The sequence below is a fragment of the Eurosta solidaginis genome, chromosome 4 (genome assembly GCF_040869045.1).
Source record: "Eurosta solidaginis isolate ZX-2024a chromosome 4, ASM4086904v1, whole genome shotgun sequence".
NCBI lineage: Eukaryota > Metazoa > Arthropoda > Insecta > Diptera > Tephritidae > Eurosta > Eurosta solidaginis.
Window position 1 is genome coordinate 28,766,099 of NC_090322.1, and position 22,513 is coordinate 28,788,611.

Below are 22,513 nucleotides of genomic sequence, written 5' to 3' on the forward strand. Positions count from 1 at the left end.
ATCAGCTGGTTTGGCGGACGGAACTTCTTCATTACTATCTTATATCCCTGCCCCCATGGGTCTCGATCCACTTCCTCGCAAAGCGCTTTCCAGCACTTAAGCTTGCTTTGCTTAATGGCAGCACTAAGAGCTTTCTTCGCTCCTTTGTACGCTTCCGACTTTTCTAGAGCCTCAGGCCTGCCGCGCGCGCGAGTTGCTAGCCTTCGCATCCTGTGGCATATTTTCCGCAGCTCCGCGATTTCGCTATTCCACCAGTATACCTGCTTTTTACCCCTCCACACTCCCCTCCGTGGCATAGAGAGGTTGCAAGCGTGGCGAAGACAGCTCATTGTCTTTTCAACCGTCTCTTCCGTCGGACTGGAGTTGTTGATTATCCGTCGGGCATCCCCCAGTACTGATGCGGAGAACGTGGCAGAGTCGACCTTGGATGCGTCCCATGCTTTTGTTCTGCGTGGCCCGTTCGGAATCTGCCTCTGACCGGGATCGTTTAGGTGGAAAGTGATGTAGTTGTGATCGCTGCCAGTCAGATCCTCTATGACTCTCCATCCAGCAGCGGTCAGCAGCAGGCTTTCTGACACTAGTGTTACATCGGGGATCGAGTATCCAAAGCCTGGCCGTCGGTATGTAGGGGTCGTACCAGTGTTAAGCACGTTCAAACCGAGCCTGGCTGCCATCTCAAGGACTAACCTTCCACGGGTGTTAGTCTGCGGCATTCCCCATTCGACGGCTCTTGCGTTAAAGTCTCCCGCCACAACCAGGTTACTAGTTAAGTCCCTCAGGTCGTCTTCAATAAGTTCAAGCTTCTCCCTGAACGTTTGAATGGGATCATTCGGGGACAAGTAGCAGCTTACTATTGTGGTATTATTCGTAGTTAGGCGGACGTAGCCTTGTCCGGCAACACGGTTCACAATATTGGCGTTTGCATCTGTCATCCAGATTGCGGCGGTGCCGGTGTTGTCTATATGCCAATCATTTCGGGCTCTATAGGGTTCGCTGATGATAACGCTGTTAGCTTTATGGTCTAAGACCAACTGTTGTAGTAGCTCATCAGCAAGTCTGCTCCGGTTTAGGTTGCCTTGGATAAAACTAATCACTATTGAATTGAGACTTTGGCCTTTGCAACAGCGAGTGCCGCTCTGAAAATGCTGCATGCTCCAGATCCAGGGACATGATCGAGCTTCTGTGTATTACACAGGTAACATTTTGGAGCTGCGGTACAGGCCGAAGCTTTGTGGCCGCTTTGCCCACACTTCCAGCAGGCGTTACTCCTGTCTGGACCCTTGCATTCTGCCTTCCGGTGTCCGTAGCCGAGACACCTAAAGCAGCGTTGTACTTCTGCTCGCTGTCTGATTCGGCACTGTATCCATCCGATAGGAATTTTACCTTTCTTTAGTAGGGCGTTGCCAATATTCTCGTCCACTTCGACGACCGCCATTTTCTGTTCTCTTTGGTTTGCTGCGAACACAGAGACACGGAGAGGTCTAGTCATTTCTTCTTTTCCGACCTCCCTCCTTATTGCGTCTTGGATTTCTGTTTCAGTTGTGAGACAGTCCATGCCAAGTACTTCCAACTTCATCCGCTTGGAGAGCTGTTGTGCTTCACCGACCTCTCCTACTGCACTACCTATAGCTGCTCTGAAGGCCGTCCGGTCACTGCAGCGCGCCGTTTCAATCAGTACGTTACCAGATTTGGTTTTTCGTACTGACCGTACCACCGTACCTGTGTCATTAGGGCGGATCTGGCCGCGTATGGCCCCTAGTACCTGGGCATAGCTTTTGCCTTCCACAGGTTTTACCACGAAAGTTGCTGCTTGTCTCCTCTTTCTCGCCCGTTTTTGAGCTTTAGGAGCTTGGACGGGGGTTGCCTGCTTGGCTGGCTGGGCCCGCTGTTTCAGCCTCCGGCGCGCTACATTGGACCAAGACTCACCTTGTGAAAGCGTATTTGTTCTTTCATCTCGTTTCTTTTTGGCTTCCAAGTCCTCCGAGTGGGAATCTGAGCTCGTTCGTGCCCTCTTGCTTTTTCGGCCCGATTCTCTGCTCTCATCTACCTTTTGGGCCCTTAACGATCCCATGCAGCTTAACGCTTCCTCGAGAAGAGCCATACCGGTTTTTATGTCCTTGGACACGGTCTTCTGCTTGAGAGCGGTTTCCTGCATCTCGCGCAGCACTGATACCGCGTACTCCAGCAGTTCGTCTTGGCTCTTCCCTTCAAGGCTTGTGTAGGAGAGTGAGCCTCTTGGCGGAGTCGCACGTTTCTCCTTCCCAACAGCGCGCTGTGCAACGACATTGGGTGAGCTGACCGACGCTTTTTCCCTTGCAGTAGCAGGTGTTGACTGGCTGGGATTATTGCGCAGCTGTGCTTTCGCTGCCTTTGTGTTTTCCGCCGATTCGGTGCCTTGTGTGGGCATTACCGACAAGGTCGCTTTAGCGGGGGTTGTTAAAACCGGCGATCTCAACACTTTAGTGCTCTTCTTGAACACCGCTTCATCGCTCCTTTCTTTCTCGCTTTCTCTACTTTTATCTTCCTTTGTTGTTTTTATTTTGTTGGTCATTTGTTCTATTGGGTCTCCGCTTCAAGCCGCTATCTCCGCACGATGTGCAGTCGCCGTCTTTAATTCCCGTGGTTATCTTTGCAGAAGCAGGGAGGCCACGCGTGGGTTGACACAGGTCCTTATGGGAGTCTGTGTTCAGAGCCAGAATACAGCGTTAGTCAGGAGTCGTCTCAACTGAGCCTGCACCACCAACTTAATGGCGACGTGCTTCGAACGTACTTGAAGACCTGCCAAGGTTTTAACGAGACGGAGACGATGCCGATATTAACCTACCAGCCGTTTCGGCAAGGTGTCACCCTTGCTTATTAAGGTAGTAGCCTATCGTCATCGCCAGCCCGTAGCAATCAGTTCATAATCATATTTCCAGTTTTGGTCAACAGGATCTTACTGGTCTCGATCCTGTGGATGCTTGATGGGGTATTTTAGGGCGGCATCCTATCGCCCTTCCACCGGAACTTTGGGATGTGTTGCCCTTAGAGCAACACATTCCCATTTTTCCACTGGATTGCTCGTTTTGGTTCGCCCTGAGTACTTAATTCACTCAGTACCTCCCGTCTTGTGGGAAGCGTTCCTCTATCCACCACCTGAGGAGGCGCCCGGTAGGGGACCGATACCCCCGCGGGAAAAATAAAGTTAAAGTTAAAGTGAAAGTTAAAGTTTAAGTTAAAGTGAAAGTTAAAGTTAAAGTGGAAGTTAAAGTTAAAGTTAAAATTAAAGTGAATGTTAAAGTTAAAGTGAAAGTGAAAGTTAAAGTTAAAGTTAAAGTGAATGTTAAAGTTAAAGTGAAAGTTAAAGTTAAAAATAAAGTTAAAGTTAAAGTTAAAAATAAAGTTAAAGTTAAAGTTAAAGTGAATGTTAAAGTTAAAGTGAAAGTTAAAGTTAAAAATAAAGTTAAGTTAAAGTTGAAGTTAAAGTTAAGTTAAAGTTAGAGTTAAAGTTAAAGTTAAAGTGAATGTTAAAGAAAAAGTGAAAGTTAAAGTTAAAAATAAAGTTAAAGTTAAAGTGAATGTTAAAGTTAAAGTGAAAGTTAAAGTTAAAAATAAAGTTAAAGTTAAAGTTAAATTTAAAGTTAAAGTTAAAGTGAATGTTAAAGTTAAAGTGAAAGTTAAAGTTTAAAATAAAGTTAAAGTTAAAGTTAAAGTGAAAGTTTTTTTTTTTTTTTTTTTTTTTTGTGTTTCGTGGAAGGAGGAAATGCTTTATGCACTGACCGGGATATTTAAGCCTCACTGCGAGACTCTCCGAGTGTAGGACTCCCTTCTGCCATGAAGGCCTACCCACTAAAACCTAACCTCCCACGGCCCGCGCAAATCCCCGTACCTGGGACCGCGTTTAGCATTACTTCGGGTACGGGTGCGCGCTACGTGAGCTCTATGGCTACTCTCACGCTAATGGGCTAGGCATCCGTCTTCTCGTTTAATGGTAAGTATATGCCTCACATATGTGCTGACCGTATCCCATCTGTCTCTTCGACAGGTCATGTTATTAATGACACTGCCCGGGGATAGGTCGCCAAGTACCTCTTCTACCCTCCTTCGCTGATGGGAGAAGTGCCTGCATTCGAAGAAGGTGTGGCGTACATCGTCTATTTCCCCACAGTACAGACAGCTCGGGCTATCAACCTTACCCATTCTGTGTAGGTATTTGCGGAAGTAACCATGTCCCGTTAGAAACTGGGTCAGGTAAAAGTCTACCTCTCCGTGCGGTCGCTTCAACCATGGATCAAGTTCAGGGATTAGTTCCCTAGTCCACTTTCCTACGATGCTGTTGCTCCACTGATCTTGCCAACGTCGGATTGATTCTTCTCGCGCCTGCATGGCAACAGCAGCTCTACTTGCTTGCGATCCGTTGTCATATATTGTTTTTCTTTCCTCAACGAGAAGATATATCGGTATGGTTCCCGCAACGACCAGGACAGCTTCAGCTGAGACCGTGCGGTAAGCCGAAGATATTCGCAGCGCCCCTCTGCGTTGGACCGAGGTGAGGGCGACTCGGTTCTTCCGGTATTTCATTGCGTCCGCCCAGATTTCTGCACCATATAAGAGTATAGAATCCGAGGCTGATGCAAGCAACTTCCTTGTGCATGGTTTTGGGCCACCTGTGTTTGCCATTAATCTACTCAACTGCGCTATTATGCGCGCAGCTCTTTCGCAGGTCCCTCGTATGTGATTCGAGAAGTTGAGTTTGCTGTCTAACCTCACTCCCAGATATTTCGCTGAAGCGAGTGTTTCTATTGGCTGGTCCCCAACCATCATGTTCCTGGTAGTGGGAATACGTCTCTTTGTGAGGATGACGATCTCCGTTTTGGCTGTTGCTAACTGGAGACCGTGCTCAGCCATCCACCTATTTACATTACGCATGACCTGGTTTAATTTTAGCTGTGCCAGCTCGCAGCTTGGTGCTGTTATCACAGCTGCCACGTCGTCTGCAAATGCAACGAGGAAGGTGCTTTCTGGCATGTCTAACCGAAGAAGACTGTCGTAAGTTATATTCCAGAGATCGGGACCTAGTACCGAACCCTGGGCTGCTCCACCTGTTATTTTTACCTTTTTTTGACCGTGAGTACTTTCATATATTAGATACCTCTCTCTTAGGTAGTCCCTTAAAATTTCTAACAAATATTGCGGTACTTTGAAAGTGCTTTCTAGTGCCTCAAGCATGTCCTCCCACCTAGCTGAGTTAAAAGCGTTTTTGACGTCCAGCGTGACCAGCAACACTATAGGTCTTGCTCTGTGGCACGCTGTCTCGGCTTTCTTGACTGCGTCTATAACTTCTGCTATGGCATCCATTGTAGAGTGCCCTCTCCGAAAACCATGCTGTCTGGGCGACAGTCCTCCGGCGTCCTGTAACGCTCTGGTGAGGCGTTGCTTCAGGAGACTCTCCATCAATTTCCCTGCTGTGTCCAACATACATAGGGGACGGTAGGATGATGGAGAGTTGGGATCTCCTTTCCCTTTTGGAATGAGAACCAGTCGTGCTGTCTTCCATATGGTGGGGAAAATTCTTTCTTCGAGACATTTGTTGTACATGTGCAACATAAGTTCTGGGCAGTCGTTTGCAGCTAGTCTAATTGCCTCCGCGGGTATTCCGTCGGGCCCAGATGCTTTCCTAGGTTTCATAGTTCGCACGGCAGTTTTAAGCTCTTCTTCTTGGAATGGTTCCACGTTGCGATCTTCATGGGTAACGTACCCGCCCTCCCTAGGCAGTTGGGTGGGAAACAGGCCATCCACAATGTTCCTTATTTGGTTCTCGTCCATCAGCTGGTTTGGCGGACGGAACTTCTTCATTACTATCTTATATCCCTGCCCCCATGGGTCTCGATCCACTTCCTCGCAAAGCGCTTTCCAGCACTTAAGCTTGCTTTGCTTAATGGCAGCACTAAGAGCTTTCTTCGCTCCTTTGTACGCTTCCGACTTTTCTAGAGCCTCAGGCCTGCCGCGCGCGCGAGTTGCTATCCTTCGCATCCTGTGGCATATTTTCCGCAGCTCCGCGATTTCGCTATTCCACCAGTATACCTGCTTTTTACCCCTCCACACTCCCCTCCGTGGCATAGAGAGGTTGCAAGCGTGGCGAAGACAGCTCATTGTCTTTTCAACCGTCTCTTCCGTCGGACTGGAGTTGTTGATTATCCGTCGGGCATCCCCCAGTACTGATGCGGAGAACGTGGCAGAGTCGACCTTGGATGCGTCCCATGCTTTTGTTCTGCGTGGCCCGTTCGGAATCTGCCTCTGACCGGGATCGTTTAGGTGGAAAGTGATGTAGTTGTGATCGCTGCCAGTCAGATCCTCTATGACTCTCCATCCAGCAGCGGTCAGCAGCAGGCTTTCTGACACTAGTGTTACATCGGGGATCGAGTATCCAAAGCCTGGCCGTCGGTATGTAGGGGTCGTACCAGTGTTAAGCACGTTCAAACCGAGCCTGGCTGCCATCTCAAGGACTAACCTTCCACGGGTGTTAGTCTGCGGCATTCCCCATTCGACGGCTCTTGCGTTAAAGTCTCCCGCCACAACCAGGTTACTAGTTAAGTCCCTCAGGTCGTCTTCAATAAGTTCAAGCTTCTCCCTGAACGTTTGAATGGGATCATTCGGGGACAAGTAGCAGCTTACTATTGTGGTATTATTCGTAGTTAGGCGGACGTAGCCTTGTCCGGCAACACGGTTCACAATATTGGCGTTTGCATCTGTCATCCAGATTGCGGCGGTGCCGGTGTTGTCTATATGCCAATCATTTCGGGCTCTATAGGGTTCGCTGATGATAACGCTGTTAGCTTTATGGTCTAAGACCAACTGTTGTAGTAGCTCATCAGCAAGTCTGCTCCGGTTTAGGTTGCCTTGGATAAAACTAATCACTATTGAATTGAGACTTTGGCCTTTGCAACAGCGAGTGCCGCTCTGAAAATGCTGCATGCTCCAGATCCAGGGACATGATCGAGCTTCTGTGTATTACACAGGTAACATTTTGGAGCTGCGGTACAGGCCGAAGCTTTGTGGCCGCTTTGCCCACACTTCCAGCAGGCGTTACTCCTGTCTGGACCCTTGCATTCTGCCTTCCGGTGTCCGTAGCCGAGACACCTAAAGCAGCGTTGTACTTCTGCTCGCTGTCTGATTCGGCACTGTATCCATCCGATCGGAATTTTACCTTTTTTGAGTAGGGCGTTGCCAATATTCTCGTCCACTTCGACGACCGCCATTTTCTGTTCTCTTTGGTTTGCTGCGAACACAGAGACACGGAGAGGTCTAGTGATTTCTTCTTTTCCGACCTCCCTCCTTATTGCGTCTTGGATTTCTGTTTCAGTTGTGAGACAGTCCATGCCAAGTACTTCCAACTTCATCCGCTTGGAGAGCTGTTGTGCTTCACCGACCTCTCCTACTGCACTACCTATAGCTGCTCTGAAGGCCGTCTGGTCACTGCAGCGCGCCGTTTCAATCAGTACGTTACCAGATTTGGTTTTTCGTACTGACCGTACCACCGTACCTGTGTCATTAGGGCGGAGCTGGCCGCGTATGGCCCCTAGTACCTGGGCATAGCTTTTGCCTTCCACAGGTTTTACCACAAAAGTTGCTGCTTGTCTCCTCTTTCTCGCCCGTTTTTGAGCTTTAGGAGCTTGGACGGGGGTTGCCTGCTTGGCTGGCTGGGCCCGCTGTTTCAGCCTCCGGCGCGCTACATTGGACCAAGACTCACCTTGTGAAAGCGTATTTGTTCTTTCATCTCGTTTCTTTTTGGCTTCCAAGTCCTCCGAGTGGGAATCTGAGCTCGTTCGTGCCCTCTTGCTTTTTCGGCCCGATTCTCTGCTCTCATCTACCTTTTGGGCCCTTAACGATCCCATGCAGCTTAACGCTTCCTCGAGAAGAGCCATACCGGTTTTTATGTCCTTGGACACGGTCTTCTGCTTGAGAGCGGTTTCCTGCATCTCGCGCAGCACTGATACCGCGTACTCCAGCAGTTCGTCTTGGCTCTTCCCTTCGAGGCTTGTGTATGAGAGTGAGCCTCTTGGCGGAGTCGCACGTTTCTCCTTCCCAACAGCGCGCTGTGCAACGACATTGGGTGAGCTGACCGACGCTTTTTCCCTTGCAGTAGCAGGTGTTGACTGGCTGGGGTTATTGCGCAGCTGTGCTTTCGCTGCCTTTGTCTTTTCCGCCGATTCGGTGCCTTGTGTGGGCATTACCGACAAGGTCGCTTTAGCGGGGGTTGTTAAAACCGGCGATCTCAGCACTTTAGTGCTCTTCTTGAACACCGCTTCATCGCCCCTTTCTTTCTCGCTTTCTCTACTTTTATCTTCCTTTGTTGTTTTTATTTTGTTGCTCATTTGTTCTATTGGGTCTCCGCTTCAAGCCGCTATCTCCGCACGATGTGCAGTCGCCGTCTTCAATTCCCGTGGTTATCTTTGCAGAAGCAGGGAGGCCACGCGTGGGTTGACACAGGTCCTTATGGGAGTCTGTGTTCAGAGCCAGAATACAGCGTTAGTCAGGAGTCGTCTCAACTGAGCCTGCACCACCAACTTAATGGCGACGTGCTTCGAACGTACTTGAAGACCTGCCAAGGTTTTAACGAGACGGAGACGATGCCGATATTAACCTACCAGCCGTTTCGGCAAGGTGTCACCCTTGCTTATTAAGGTAGTAGCCTATCGTCATCGCCAGCCCGTAGCAATCAGTTCATAATCATATTTCCAGTTTTGGTCAACAGGATCTTACTGGTCTCGATCCTGTGGATGCTTGATGGGGTATTTTAGGGCGGCATCCTATCGCCCTTCCACCGGAACTTTGGGATGTGTTGCCCTTAGAGCAACACATTCCCATTTTTCCACTGGATTGCTCGTTTTGGTTCGCCCTGAGTACTTAATTCACTCAGTACCTCCCGTCTTGTGGGAAGCGTTCCTCTATCCACCACCTGAGGAGGCGCCCGGTAGGGGACCGATACCCCCGCGGGAAAGTGAAAGTTAAAGTTAAAGTGGAAGTTAAAGTTAAAGTTAAAGTTAAAATGAATGTTAAAGTTAAAGTTAAATATAAAGTGAATGTTAAAGTTAAAGTGAAAGTTAAAGTTAAAAATAAAGTTAAAGTTAAAGTGAAAGTTAAAGTTAGAGTGGAAGTTGAAGTTAAAGTTAAAATGAATGGTAAAGTTAAAGTGAAAGTTCTAGTTAAAGTTAAAGTTAAAAATAAAGTTAAGGTTAACGTTAAAGTTAAAGTGAAAGTTAAAGTTAAAGTTAAAGTGAATGGTAAAGTTAAAGTGAAAGTTATAGTTAAAGTTAAAGTTAAAAATAAAGTTAAAGTTAAAGTGAAAGTTTAAGTTAAAGTGGAAGTTAAAGTTAAAGTTAAAATTAAAGTGAATGTTAAAGTTAAAGTGAAAGTGAAAGTTAAAGTTAAATTTAAAGTTAAAGTTAAAGTTAAAGTGAATGTTAAAGTTAAAGTGAAAGTTAAAGTTAAAAATAAAGCTAGAGTTAAAGTTAAAGTGAAAGTTAAAGTTAAAGTGGAAGTTAAAGTTAAAGTTAAAGTTAAAGTAAAAGTTGAAGTTAAAGTTAAAGTGAATGTTAAAGTTAAAGTAAAAGTTAAAGTTAAAAATAAAGTTAAAAATAAAGTTAAAGTTAAAGTTAAAGTGAATGTTAAAGTTAAAGTTAAAGTGAAAGTTAAAGTTTAAGACAAAGCGAATTAATATCAAAAAAAACAAAATGTTGCATAAATATTATAATTGCATAATTTGATAATATGCAATAGCTTTATCGCGGCAGTCCCCGAGCGCCACACGTCCTTTTTTTGTTTTTTGTAATGGCCTAGCAATGAAAAGTTGTCTTTATAAGAGTTAACCAAAACCACCAAATATTATTTTCGTAGGATGGCGTTTTGAGGTGCCCCGAGCCCCAGGAAGTTGAGCGATTTTACAAAGCTTATTTATTTTATTTATTTTTTAATAAACATAGCTTTAGTAAAATTACATATTATACCTAATAACGACAAATTTTAAATGGTGTTTTACAGTTTTTTGTTGATAATAGTATGTTTCTAATCAAGTGTTTAAGTAAGAGTTTTACAGGCACATAGTGGGCCATGAAAATCAGTAGGCTTTGAAATCAATGAGCACAATAACAACAAGCGAAAGTAAATCAATGACAAACAAAATTTTACCTACCGTCTTTTTCAAAGTTTAGTTGCAATGAGTGAAATACAAATTTTCAACCTTAGTTTTGGGCAGGCAACTTTCTGGAGGTCAGCCAAAAGCGATGTCGAAAAAAAATAAATTCACTTCACCCTAATGTTTAGCTTGTAGATAATAACTGGCTTTTAATGCAAAGAGTTTGCATGTAAATGTATAAATTTATATTTAAAAAATATTTTAATATTAGGTGGGCTACAGACGAACAAGGTTTACGAAAAATTTTGTTCTAATGGGAAAGCGTTGGCTTGTTGAACGACAAAAAGGAATATTAGACGCCCCTTTTCTCATTGTTTGTAGAAGCTATAAGGAGCTAGAAGATAAGTTCCGCCTATAAGCTCTTCGGAGGTTATTCGCGCCTTAAATGTATTTTTTATTTTTTATTTTTTTGTAAGGAGCTAGTAGCGAACGTCGTAGAAAGAAGCCGGGCTCAAAGCGGCATACCTATTTTTTTGTTTTCCGAATTTTTGAAAGGAAAGAATGTAAGTCACATTCAATTGTAATAAATTGTATTAACTGCACCTGTGAAATCCGTATCGAAGGCACTGTGCAGCAATAATTTAAAATAAATAATCCTTGTAGCCTTGAAGTATGCAACAACTTCATTTAATTTAAGGCTTCGCTACACATTGCAATAGTAAAGAAGGTTGGTGTGATGTGGTAACACGTTACAGTTGCGACACACATTGGGTATATCGGGGTAAGTATCCAGAACGAAGTTGTGCTGGAGCGACGCGCGTGTGCCTCGGGATATTAACAATTATCGACATAAACTTGTCGCGACTCGTCATGGATAAGAGTAATGACCTCTTTATGCTCATCAAGATCAAACGGTTGAGTTCTTACACGCCGGGTCTCTTCATTGTGCTCACGGAGATGACTCCTTAAGCCCGTGAAAGGCGAGATCTCCCATCAGATGTATGTTGGGTATTAAGCTATTTGACGGCTTTAATTATGCGTTTAGGTTCCTTGTCAAGTTAAGGAATTGTTCCTCCAGCAGACAATTACACAATAATTGTTGCATAGTGTAATTTTACCGCAAATGTTTTTGTTTTCGTTTGATAAGAAATCAATATTTATTTTTGATATATGGACCTGCATTAGGGGCTTAACCCATATGCGTCACCTTTATTATCGTGTTAAGAGATCATAACTCACATTCCAGAGCTACAGCACTATCTGGATTATCCTTAAACAAGCAATGGGCTTAAATAAGCTACCAATCTGTTTTCGTAGATAGCGGTCAAGAATTGAAAATTGGAAATTTTTTCCATAAAGCAAAAATGTAGCCGTGTCTGCTTATGACTTAAGCTACATATATAAATTAATAAAACTGTCTGTCATAAATCTGTGCAAATAGCGCACAGACGGCCTCAACAAACATTTTTATGGAAAATTGTGGAAAAGAAGGCTTCTTTCGATCATTATACGCAAAACGAGAGGCATACCTTTCATTGAAATCGATGTATAGTTCGCCGCTGCCCGAACTTTTTGAGCAGTGCCGGACTAGGCTGGTTTAGTGGAGTGTTGTTGTTGTTGTAGCGATAAGGACGCTGTCCGAAAATTGTGGGGAGTGTTAGCGATTTTGAAGATCCTTTGCCGGATATAGATCCGGTACGTTCCGGTAACAAGCACCATTAAGGCACTAGTCCGACCATCTCGATAACGATTTAGTATGACCACATGGAAACTTTTAGACCATCCCGCCTTCCCATCCCCTAATCGATGAGGATCTTGGGGTCGCGAGAGCATCGGCTGCTCAACAAACAGGATTCGCCACGGGTAGGTGAGGGTGACAATTGTGTTGGAGAAGCTATAAAGTGCGCTGGCACAGAGCCCCTCTCCGGGTTGCAGCAAACCCACCACATGTCTTCTTGAGAACGAGGTGTCACACGAACCTCGAAGACTGACAATCTATAATCTAACCGAAACTAATTATGTCACTTATGAAAATAAGCGATCCACCATGAAAAGTGGGTTGTCTGCAATTCCTAACGTGCTCTGCCGCCCATTGTTTTTGTTATTATAGCAGCCATACGACCCGAAGGTCAGGTATATCTTCTAGATCATCCCGCTTCTTCTTCTGTAAGGACATGTTGGTCGTAAGAGCCTCATCTATCGAACATGTATACATACAACTTTGTTTTTATAACAAGAGTTGCCTTAAGTAGGTGAGCTTGACAATTTCTCCGCGGTGGATGACATCATTAAAAGACGCCTATCTGTGATATCTTTAAACGAATAACCGAAATAGTTCTTAAGCAGTTAGAAGTCAAACCAACACCTTAGTTCAGCTTTACTTTCTCAGAAGACATCGAAGCTATAGTAAGGTGTTGTGGTTGTCTTAGCAACAAAAACAAACTATCCGATGTGGCAGTCTTTTTAAGACATATATCGAGCGAATTTGAAATCAAATGACATTGCTTCGCAGCCTTATTTTCTTGAAGGTACTAAAAAGCCGTAACTCGTAACTCAAGGCCTGTTATTTGGTCTTAGTGAAGGCGAGTAGTATGTAAATACCGGTTCTAGACCAAATGGTGAAAGGAAAAATGTGAAAGGAAAAGTATATACACACCGACACACATATATACAGCAAAACAATTTCGTTGCCTACATTTAGGCGCATCCATGTGTGTGTACGTGTGAACTTTGTGAACCCAGCAAGAAATCGAGCGACTGATACTGATCTGATACTGTTCAACTTTAAGTAAATTCTTTCTCTGTACTGAGGAGGATGAGGTTGCGTAGCATTTTCAGTAAGTCTGTCTCGCCTTAATAGTATGTAAATACCGGTTCTAGACCAAATAGTGAAAGGAAAAATGTGAAAGGAAATGTATATACACACCTACACACAGGCGCATCCATGTGTGTGTGTGTGTGTGCGGGCGTGTGAACTTTGTGAACCCAGCAAGAAATCGAGCGACTGATACTGATCAGATACTGCTCTGATACTGGCCTGATACTGATCTGATACTGTTCAGATCAGTATCAGGCCAGTATCAGAGCAGTATCTGATCAGTATCAGTCGCTCGATTTCTTGCTGGGTTCACAAAGTTCACACGCCCGCACACACACACACACATGGATGCGCCTGTGTGTAGGTGTGTATATACATTTCCTTTCACATTTTTCCTTTCACTATTTGGTCTAGAACCGGTATTTACATACTATTAAGGCGAGACAGACTTACTGAAAATGCTACGCAACCTCATCCTCCTCAGTACAGAGAAAGAATTTACTTAAAGTTGAATATTCACCGTACTCCGAATTTGGTAACCGCTGTTTAAGTTAGGCAGTCGTTTTCATAGCCTAAAAAATGTTTCCAGCAAAATTTCATCAGTCCCAAATGTCAAGCGGAGTGGCATGAAAACTACAGTGCGCAGCAACTGAAGGAAAAAGTACCAGCACAATCACAAGCAAGAGTCGCAATGGGTCATATGTAAAATATATGACAATGAGAAAGCAGATGAGCTATGTAAGGGACCACATGACCAAAAAAGGCCTTGACCCAAGCGCGGGGATACAAAGTGTCGAAGATTAAGCACTACATGAGACTAACAAAGGTACTATTATCACTTTAAAGATATGACTGTACGCTTATGATGCGAATTCTTGCTATATAATATCCCCTGTCGCCCGATCCATTAAATCAGTTCTCGTCAGTGATTGTGGATGTAGTAAGTGCGGGTTGGGGTAGAAAACAATTGAGCACGGATTTAATAGTTCAACCTAACCGAACCTTAACACACTAGACTATGGTATCTAATTCTAAAACTTGAGTTGTTGGGGAAAACTAACAACAAAACAATTTAGTAAATTTTTTCTTTTCTCGGCAGTGTATTTCTGCCATGAAAGGCTTCTCAGAAAACATGTTTGTCCTAGCAGACGCGGTGCGGAGACGGCACAAACCTGCAGATCCCCCAATTTTAAGAAAAAAATAAATGGCAGCGCACACAAACAAAAAGGAAGAGAAGCTCGGCTTCAATCCCTCCAGTGGGATCGTACCAAGTTATTGTAAGTCTTAAACTGCTCGGCGCCATATTCGCCCCAGAACTTCTTTGCATTCGTTTTTTTACTTTGACAAAGCACCCTACGTCGCTGGAAAATCAATAAATCATAAAAAAACATACAAAGCAAAAAAAAAAAGTTTGAGCTAATCACAACTTTTATATGATAACAATAATACATTGGTTATTATTTATAAATAGCTGTAAAGGCTAAATTTTAGCTTGATAAGAGCGACATATTATATTGTAGGGGATGGATGGGGGCCTATTGCTATGTGCTAGTAATAATTTGTTTTGCGTACTTATGAGAACAAGGCGTTGCTGGCAGCCAGCCGAGAGATCTTCTGAGTAGATACCATTACCCGCATTGTCATTTATTTGACTTTAAAGTATAAAAATCGTCCCATTAGTGCTTGTTTAGGAAAGAGTTCATGAAATTCAATATCATTGACGTCTGTTTTGGGTACAAACTGACGCAGTCCTTAGCATGACTGTAGATGGAAGTGCCTCTGATAACCTTGCGGTCGGAGGCATCACTCTGCACATCCTGCATGTTGTGCTATTTCTTTCTCTTCTGTTATTATCACAGCTTATTCTTGTATGTTGGGACACAATTAAGCTTAACGGATACTATCAACCACGATAGTCACTCAGGAACCAAACCACATCTGGGATGTAATGTCTTGCCTTATGATGTGCCCACAAATTTTCTTTTTTGACGCAATATGTTAAGAGAGTTGTAACCTATTCTTCGTCCTTAAAAAATACGACCACAGACCGTGTAAACAGTTCTTGAGGTCTGCAAGAAGTGGTGATCCGTCTGTAAAAGTTACGATAACATTCCAAAAAAAACTGTGTTGGAGAGCTTAAAATTGATCTCAACATCATAGTATGAATGTTCGCCTTACCAAGTCGATTTCTACAAAAAAAGCATCGGCTACTACTTCTATGAAGTTGGTATCGATATTTTTAATATCGATTATTATACTCAGCTAAGACAGAGTATATTAATTTTGTTCGCATAACGGTACCCGGTAACGGCAGATAGATATAGACTTCTGTATATCAAATGATCTGGGCAAAAAAAGAAGTTGAGTTACCCATGTCCGTCCGTCCGCCTGTCCGTAAACACGATAACTTGAACAAATTTTGAGGTATCTTAATGAAATCTGGTATGTAAGTTCCTGGACACACATCTCAGATCGCTATTTAAAATGAACGAAATCGGACTATAACCACGCCCATTTTGTCGATATCAACAATTTCGAAAAAACGAAAAAGTGCGATAATTCATTACCAAAGACGGATAAAGCGATGGAACTTAGTAGGTGAGTTGAACTTATGACGCAGAATAGAAAATTAGTAAAATTTTGGACAATGGGCGTGGTACCGCCCACTTATAAAAGAAGGTAATTTAAAAGTTTTGCAAGCTGTAATTTGGCAGTTTTTGAAGATTTCATGATGAAATTTGGCAGGAACGTTACTCCTATTACTATATATGCGCTAAATAAAAATTTGCAAAATCGGTTGAAGAACATGCCCACTTTTAAAAAAAAAATTTTTTCTAAGTCAAATTTTAACAAGAAATTGAATATCTTTACTGTATATAAGTAAATTATGTCAACATTCAACTCCAGTAATGATATGGTGGAACACAATACAAAAGAAAATTTCAAAATGGGCGTGGCTCTACCCTTTTTCATTTAATTTGTCTAGAATACATTTAATGCCATAAGTCGAACAGAAATTTACCAATCCTTGCGAAATTTTGTAGGGGCATAGCTTCTATAACGATAACTGTGAAAATGGGCGAAATCCGTCTGTCCTTCCGCTCGGCCGTTAACACGATAACTTAAGCAAACATCGATATATCTTTACTAAACTTAGTTCACGTACTTATCTGAACTCACTTTACCTCGGTATTAAAAATGAGTGAAATCCGACTATGAACACGCCCACTTTTTCGATATCGAAAAATTCGAAAAATGCCGTAATTCTATACCAAATACGAAAAAAGGGATGAAAATGGCGATTGGATTGGTTTTTGACGCAAAATATAACTTCAGAAAAAACTTTGTAAAATGGCTGTGACACCTACCATATTAAGTAGAAGAAAATGAAAAAGTTCTGCGGGTCGAAATCAAAATCCCTTGGAATCATGGCAGGAATACTGTTCGTGGTATTACATATATAAATATGTTGGTACCCGACAGATGATGTTCTGGATCACTCTGGTCCACATTTTGGTCGATATCTCGAAAACGCCTTCCCATATACAACATAGGGCTTCTCGCCTTTAAAACACTCATTAACACCTTTCATTTGATACCCATAACGTACAAAGACATTCTAGAGTCATCCCTGGTCCACCTTTATGGCGATATCTCGAAAAGGCGTTCACCCATAGAACTAAGGCACACTCCCTTTTAAAACACTTATTAACACCTTTCGTTTGATACACATATTGTACAAACGCATTCTAGAGTCAAACCTGGTCCACTTTTATAACGATATACCGAAAAGGCGTCCACCTATAGAACTAAGGCCCACTCCCTTTTAAAATACTCATTAACACCTTCCATTTGATACCCATGTCATACAAACACATTCTAGGGTTACCCTAGGTTCATTTTCCTACATGGTTATTTCCCCTTATTTTGTCTCCAAAGCTCTCAGCTGAGTGTGTAATGTTACACCCGAACTTAGCCTTCCTTAATTGTTTTTGTTACGATTTTCAAGGACGATATTTATCACGAGTAACCCGAAAGATATTTTTGTTATGAAATCATACTTCCAAGTCAATCTGTGCAACATAATGTAGAGTGAATAAAGCATCCCCATAGTTCTGTAGGTCTTCCACCAGGCATGAGAATACTTTAACCCCCGTCTAAACAAAATAACAAAATACAAGTTTTCCCTTCAGAGTTTTCGAAGCTCCACTCACAGCTTGTACCGGGAGCTTGTATGACAGTCAGCTTAGTATCATAAAGTGCTAAAATTCGACCGTACTGGATTCAAACGACTTTAACTGCAACAACACCTAACAAGCCTAGGGAAAGGGTTTTGATATTAACACAGCAACAAAAACAATTTTATTCGGAGCCTTTATCGGCTGTGCGGCTTCTCGATAAAACAGTGCAAAAATGTATAATGGAAGTCTGATCCTATTCCCTCCATCGTTTTCGTAGCTTCTGCAAGATCTTCTGAAAAGCGTGTTTGGTCTTTTTGTAAGTTATCGGCAGTGGTCTGTTTTATATAGTGTACTGGTATTATAGACTCCCAGCCCGTTAGGGGGCTTAGAATATACCCGTGGTAGGTATGCCTGTCGTAAGAGGCGACTAAAATACCAAATTTTTTCAATGGGTTGTGTAGAGCAACCCTTTCAAGGGGTTGCCAGCGCAATATATAGCTTCTCCAACCCAATTGCCAACCTCACCTATCTGTGGCGAATCCTGTTTTTTAACGGTGGAGGCTCTGGCGACCCCAAGTTCCTTATGGATCTAGGGGAGGGCGGTATGGCGGTATGGCGTAGAATGTATCATGTGATCATACCAAATCGTCCCAGAGATGGTCGGGCTAGTACCTTAATGGTGCTTGTTACCGGAACGTACCTCAGCATCCGGCAAAAGACAATCAACACCGATAACACTTCCCAAGTTCTTTTGGGAGTGTCCTTATCGCTACAACAACAACAACAACAACCTCGCTTTCTAATAAGATGTTGTTGTTGTTGTTGTAGCAGTGATTCGCCCCATCCAATAGGTGCGACCGATCACTAATTGTCATCAATATCCTCTAACTGGAGTCCAAGGAAACTTGCTGTTTCAACAAGGGTGGACCATAATGAGAGGGGTGTTAGAGGCGTTGGTTCCACATTACAATTAAAGAAATGGTTGGTGTCATGTGGGCTTGGCGACCATATAGGGGACGCGTAGCATGCAATCGGCTGGCCACTTGCTTTGCAAGTGAGAATGAGCGTTTCTTTGTCTTTTCCCCAAGTACTGCCAGCAAGAGATTTGACGATTTTATTACGGCTCTGGATTTTCGGTACAATTGCGGATGCATGCTCCCCAAAATGTAGATCCTGATCAAACGTCACACCCAAGATTTTGGGGTGTAGGACAGTCGGTAGCCTGGTGCCATCGACGTGGATGTTCAAAATGGTCGACATTTGGGACATCCATGTTGTAAATAAGCTCGCGGAGGATTTAGTCGGTGATAATGCCAGGTTTCACGAGGCGATCATTCGAAGTACTGTGCAGAATCTGACCTTATTGAGTAAGCTTAAGTATCCTATTATATTTTGCGCGCATAAACATGACTACATCCAAGTCAGAGAAAACATCGCTATATGTATATTACCCAGCTAGTCCCGAATGCAACAGGTTTTGGATAGTCTTGGAGTGCTTTGACGCTTTGACAGCGCCTAAAGATAACAATGAATCCCCCTTCTGCTTTGTTCGCTTTGACGCGACAAAGCGTTCTATGTAAGACCGGACTAACACCTACCGTACCTGTCCGGAGTTTAGTTGCGTCTCTTTGCAGAGCACAACTAACTACACTAATACATATAAAAAGGTTTTGATGAGCTGGATTACATACTTCAGGGTAAATTTTTCAGTAGTTGGGAATACTGGTGGTAGGTTTAGTAGTTCCTGCTTCTTGTACGCAAACTACGCCCGATAAGAATTCAATAAGTATGTGTTAGGACGAAGAGTAAGAGCTTTCAAATTAGGGGCTAAGCTTGAGCTCGTATTCAAACGCCAAACTTTTGACCTACCAGAAAGCTTAAGTGGGTCATAAAAATATTGTGAACTGTTTAAATGTTTAATTATAAATATAATAAAACGTTTAATTATTTTTTTTAATTTAAAATATGTTTACTATAAATAACTGATTCTCTTAAAATTATTTTAATTTATATTCTAACCCACTTAAATAACTTTAATATGTAGTATGTACAAAAATATTTTGAATAATTTTCAGTCCTTTTATACTTTCTAAAAAGTTTACATATTTCACAAATTAGCCACGAAGGCAAAGCGCTTTCTTCAAAGATGCTTTTACAGTTGGACTTTTCTAAACTCAGTTCTTTACAAAGTAAAACCGCTCTATGCTCTGCCACTTGGATCACATATCAGTCAATAGAATTTCCTTCATCTGCCTTCGATTATACCCAACTCAAAATAAGAATACCTCGTTTTGCTCTTCCTTGCGTTTGCTCAAATTACGCTCGTAACTCTTCACGCGCTTATACCATTCCGGATCTGATGCGCTCACCGACTCCGGTCGTTCACTTTGCTTATTCTTATACAGATATTCTGTAATACCTTGACCCCGTTTGCCATTCACCGTGCATTCTACAAATTGATTGTACACCTTCGAAGACCAATCAGAGCCCATATAACGCACAGTTGATTGTTGCTCCTCAATTTGCACCAAATATTTATCCTTTGCCGTATATACGAAAAAATTCTTATGACGTGGCGGTGTACCCTTCTCACCATAAGTGTAGAGCTCGTAATTGCAATCAGTTATCGGTTCATAAACACCCTGCGACGTGCAGACATAACCAACTTTAAGCGATGAGAGAAAGAATGCAGGTTGACTTAGATTACCAACCACCATACTGGAGCCATCCTCCAAAAAGAGTACAACATAAACATAACGATTAATATTGGAGAGGCAACGTTCTGTTCCAAAACTATGATCGCGGAAGCCACGTAACTCGAGTTGAAAGCAACGTTCCGCCAATTGAACCTCACCCACCAAGCGCCCACTTTGATCGTAGTGCTTGCGTTTCTCAACCATTTCGGGTACATGCTTAAGTAAATTATAGAATGCATCATTCCAAGCCTCACGCGCCACCGAATCTGCTATGACGGCCGAACTCAAATCGCGATTGTAATAGAAGAAAGGTGCTTGCGTTGTAAATTGCATATTCAGGCGCACAGGCAAAAGTTTGCGCTCATCTGTGGCGTTACGCATTTCGCCCTCGTAACGTATGCGCCATTGACGCATAGACTCTTCGGGATAAACATGAAAACCGCAACCTTTGAATTCATCATTCTCGCGCTTACCATCTGTAGTGAAGTAAAGCATGTCGGGCAGTTTTGGTGTGCAAAATAAACCGTGCTCGGGTAAATAGAGATAGAGACAAGCTTTGAGCACGCCACGTCGACGCCGTTCTAGTGTGATAATAAGCTTAGCACCCTCATCATTTGCGCCCATGAACGATATCACATCATAACTTTGTGGATCATCACCGAGCGCTTGTGGACGATCGATTTTTGCATGGAATTCGGGCGAATTAAGTTCGTCCTTTGTATAATAAACTTTGTTACGTAGTCGCTTTACCAACCACAAAGCTATGATGTATTTCAATTGGTAGAATACGCCTTTTGCAGGGTAGATATCAAAGATAAGTTGGGATTTCAAACGTAAAACTGCGACGATCAGCGCGATGAATAGCAGTACTGCTGCAATGCCGCCAAAGATCGCGGCAAATAAGTACATTTTGAGTTTTTTAGTGCGTGTCTAAACTCGCGTGTTCTTTTGATTTTCTATAGATATACAAATTAATTTTAGCTTGAAACTGTATTATGTAGTACGGTTATAGAGTTTTTGTTCTTTCCGCTTTATTCATAGAACGTGCGTCTCCTTCGAGCTTAATCAAATAACTGGCCTTTGTGGCGGATGTACGATACCTAATATGCTACGCAAAAGCTAAATATGGTTAGCTTCTCGTATGTAAAGTAGCTACACTGTTTCGCATAACGAGCCTCCAAGCTTTCGTAAACCTCTCAACAACACCTTCATCTTGCTGCTCGGCCCACCAGCTGTTATCAGGTCGGTTAAGCATTGAAGCGTCTCAATGCAAATACAAAAATAGCTGACTATTATTTACATTGTTTTTGTTGTATTAATTCAGTTACTTTGTTTTGATTGAAATTTTATTCGATCGCGCTGCTGCCGGCTCACCGCGCGCGGTTTTGTTGTTGCTCCATTTGATAGAGTTTATATGTCGTCTCAGTCATTAGCAAAACCACTCACGAGCTGATTAAATAATCAAAATAAGTTGTTTATTTCTATTTTTCTTTCGCTTTTATTAATTTATGAGCTTCTGTTCTTGAAGTGGTTCGATGAGATTAGTTCTGATATTAGAACGAACTGGTCCGTTCTAGTTGGTTTATCGCGATTTAATATTTCGGGTACAGAAATAGTCCAGATGACTGGTGGTCGAGCTCGAGAGGTTAGATATGTATCCCTGTCTATTAGTTTGGGAAAAAACGAGCTAAAGTGTCCCCTGTTTATCGAATCAAGAGATGCGGTTTTTTCCGTTGTGTAAAGCGGTTGGGTCTTGCGGTGAATAAGGAAAAGAGTAAGTACTTGCTATGCGCCGACAGAGGCGAAAGACGATGAGGTGAAAGATACTTTTTATGAACAATTAGAACGCACATACGAGCGCTGCCCCCGTCATGATATAAAAGTCGTGCTTGGCGACTTTAACGCCAGGGTGGGCAAAGAAGGTGTTTTTGGCCCTACAGTCGGAAAGTTCAGCCTACACAATGAAACTTCTCCTAACGGACTGAGGCTGATTGACTTTGCCGGTGCTCGAAACATGGTTATATCCAGCACGAGGTTCATGCATAAAAAGATACATCAAGCTACATGGCTGTCTCCTGATCGAAATACTCACAATCAGATCGATCACGTTGTGATAGACGGACGGCATGCCTCCAGTGTTTTAGATGTGCGCACGATCCGAGGACCTAACACCGATTCGGACCATTATCTCGTTGCAGCCAAAATACGCACCCGCCTCAACGCGGCTAAAAACAAGGAACAAAAAACACAAGGAAAGCTAGACGTCGAAAAGCTTCAATCACAACAGACTGCCAATGATTTCGCAACTCGACTCTCACACCTGCTCTCTGAGGGCACAACTCATCCTGAAGGAATACAGGAGCAGTGGGAGCACATCTCCAAAGCATTTCGTACTGCCGGCGAGGAAAAAATTGGTTACCGGCGGCCACGAAAAAACAACTGGTATGATGAAGAATGTGCGTTGCAACCGAAAGAAAAGACGCTGCCTACAGGGCTACGTTAAAAGCGAGCGCGACAAGAGAAGTATGTGAACGCTATCGTGAGTTGAAAAGGGAAGCGAGACGCCTTTTCAGGAAGAAAAAAGCAGAAGCAGAAAGGCGTGAGTGCGAGGAGCTTGAGCTGCTAGCCACCATGAATAACGCCCGAAAATTCTACCAAAAAATACGGCGACAGACGGAAGGTTTTAAGACCGGGGCAAACTCCT

The 22,513-nt window shown here is 43.1% G+C and overlaps 2 protein-coding genes across 3 annotated transcripts in view; one reads left to right on the forward strand and one right to left on the reverse strand.

Moving 5' to 3' along the window:
• The window catches only part of HLH3B (Helix loop helix protein 3B), a 65,119-nt gene that overhangs the window by 17,509 nt on the left and 25,097 nt on the right, over positions 1-22,513 (forward strand). The window lies entirely within an intron of this gene.
• LOC137247761 (uncharacterized) lies at positions 19,003-20,896 on the reverse strand. The gene has a single exon (XM_067778714.1). The coding sequence runs from the start codon at positions 20,716-20,718 to the stop codon at positions 19,384-19,386; it is 1,335 nt and encodes a 444-aa protein (XP_067634815.1). The 5' UTR covers positions 20,719-20,896; the 3' UTR covers positions 19,003-19,383.

Excerpts from the sequence above, each read along its gene's own strand:
- LOC137247761 (XM_067778714.1), bottom strand. The coding sequence starts at position 20,718 with ATGTACTTATTTGCCGCGATCTTTGGCGGCATTGCAGCAGTACTGCTA.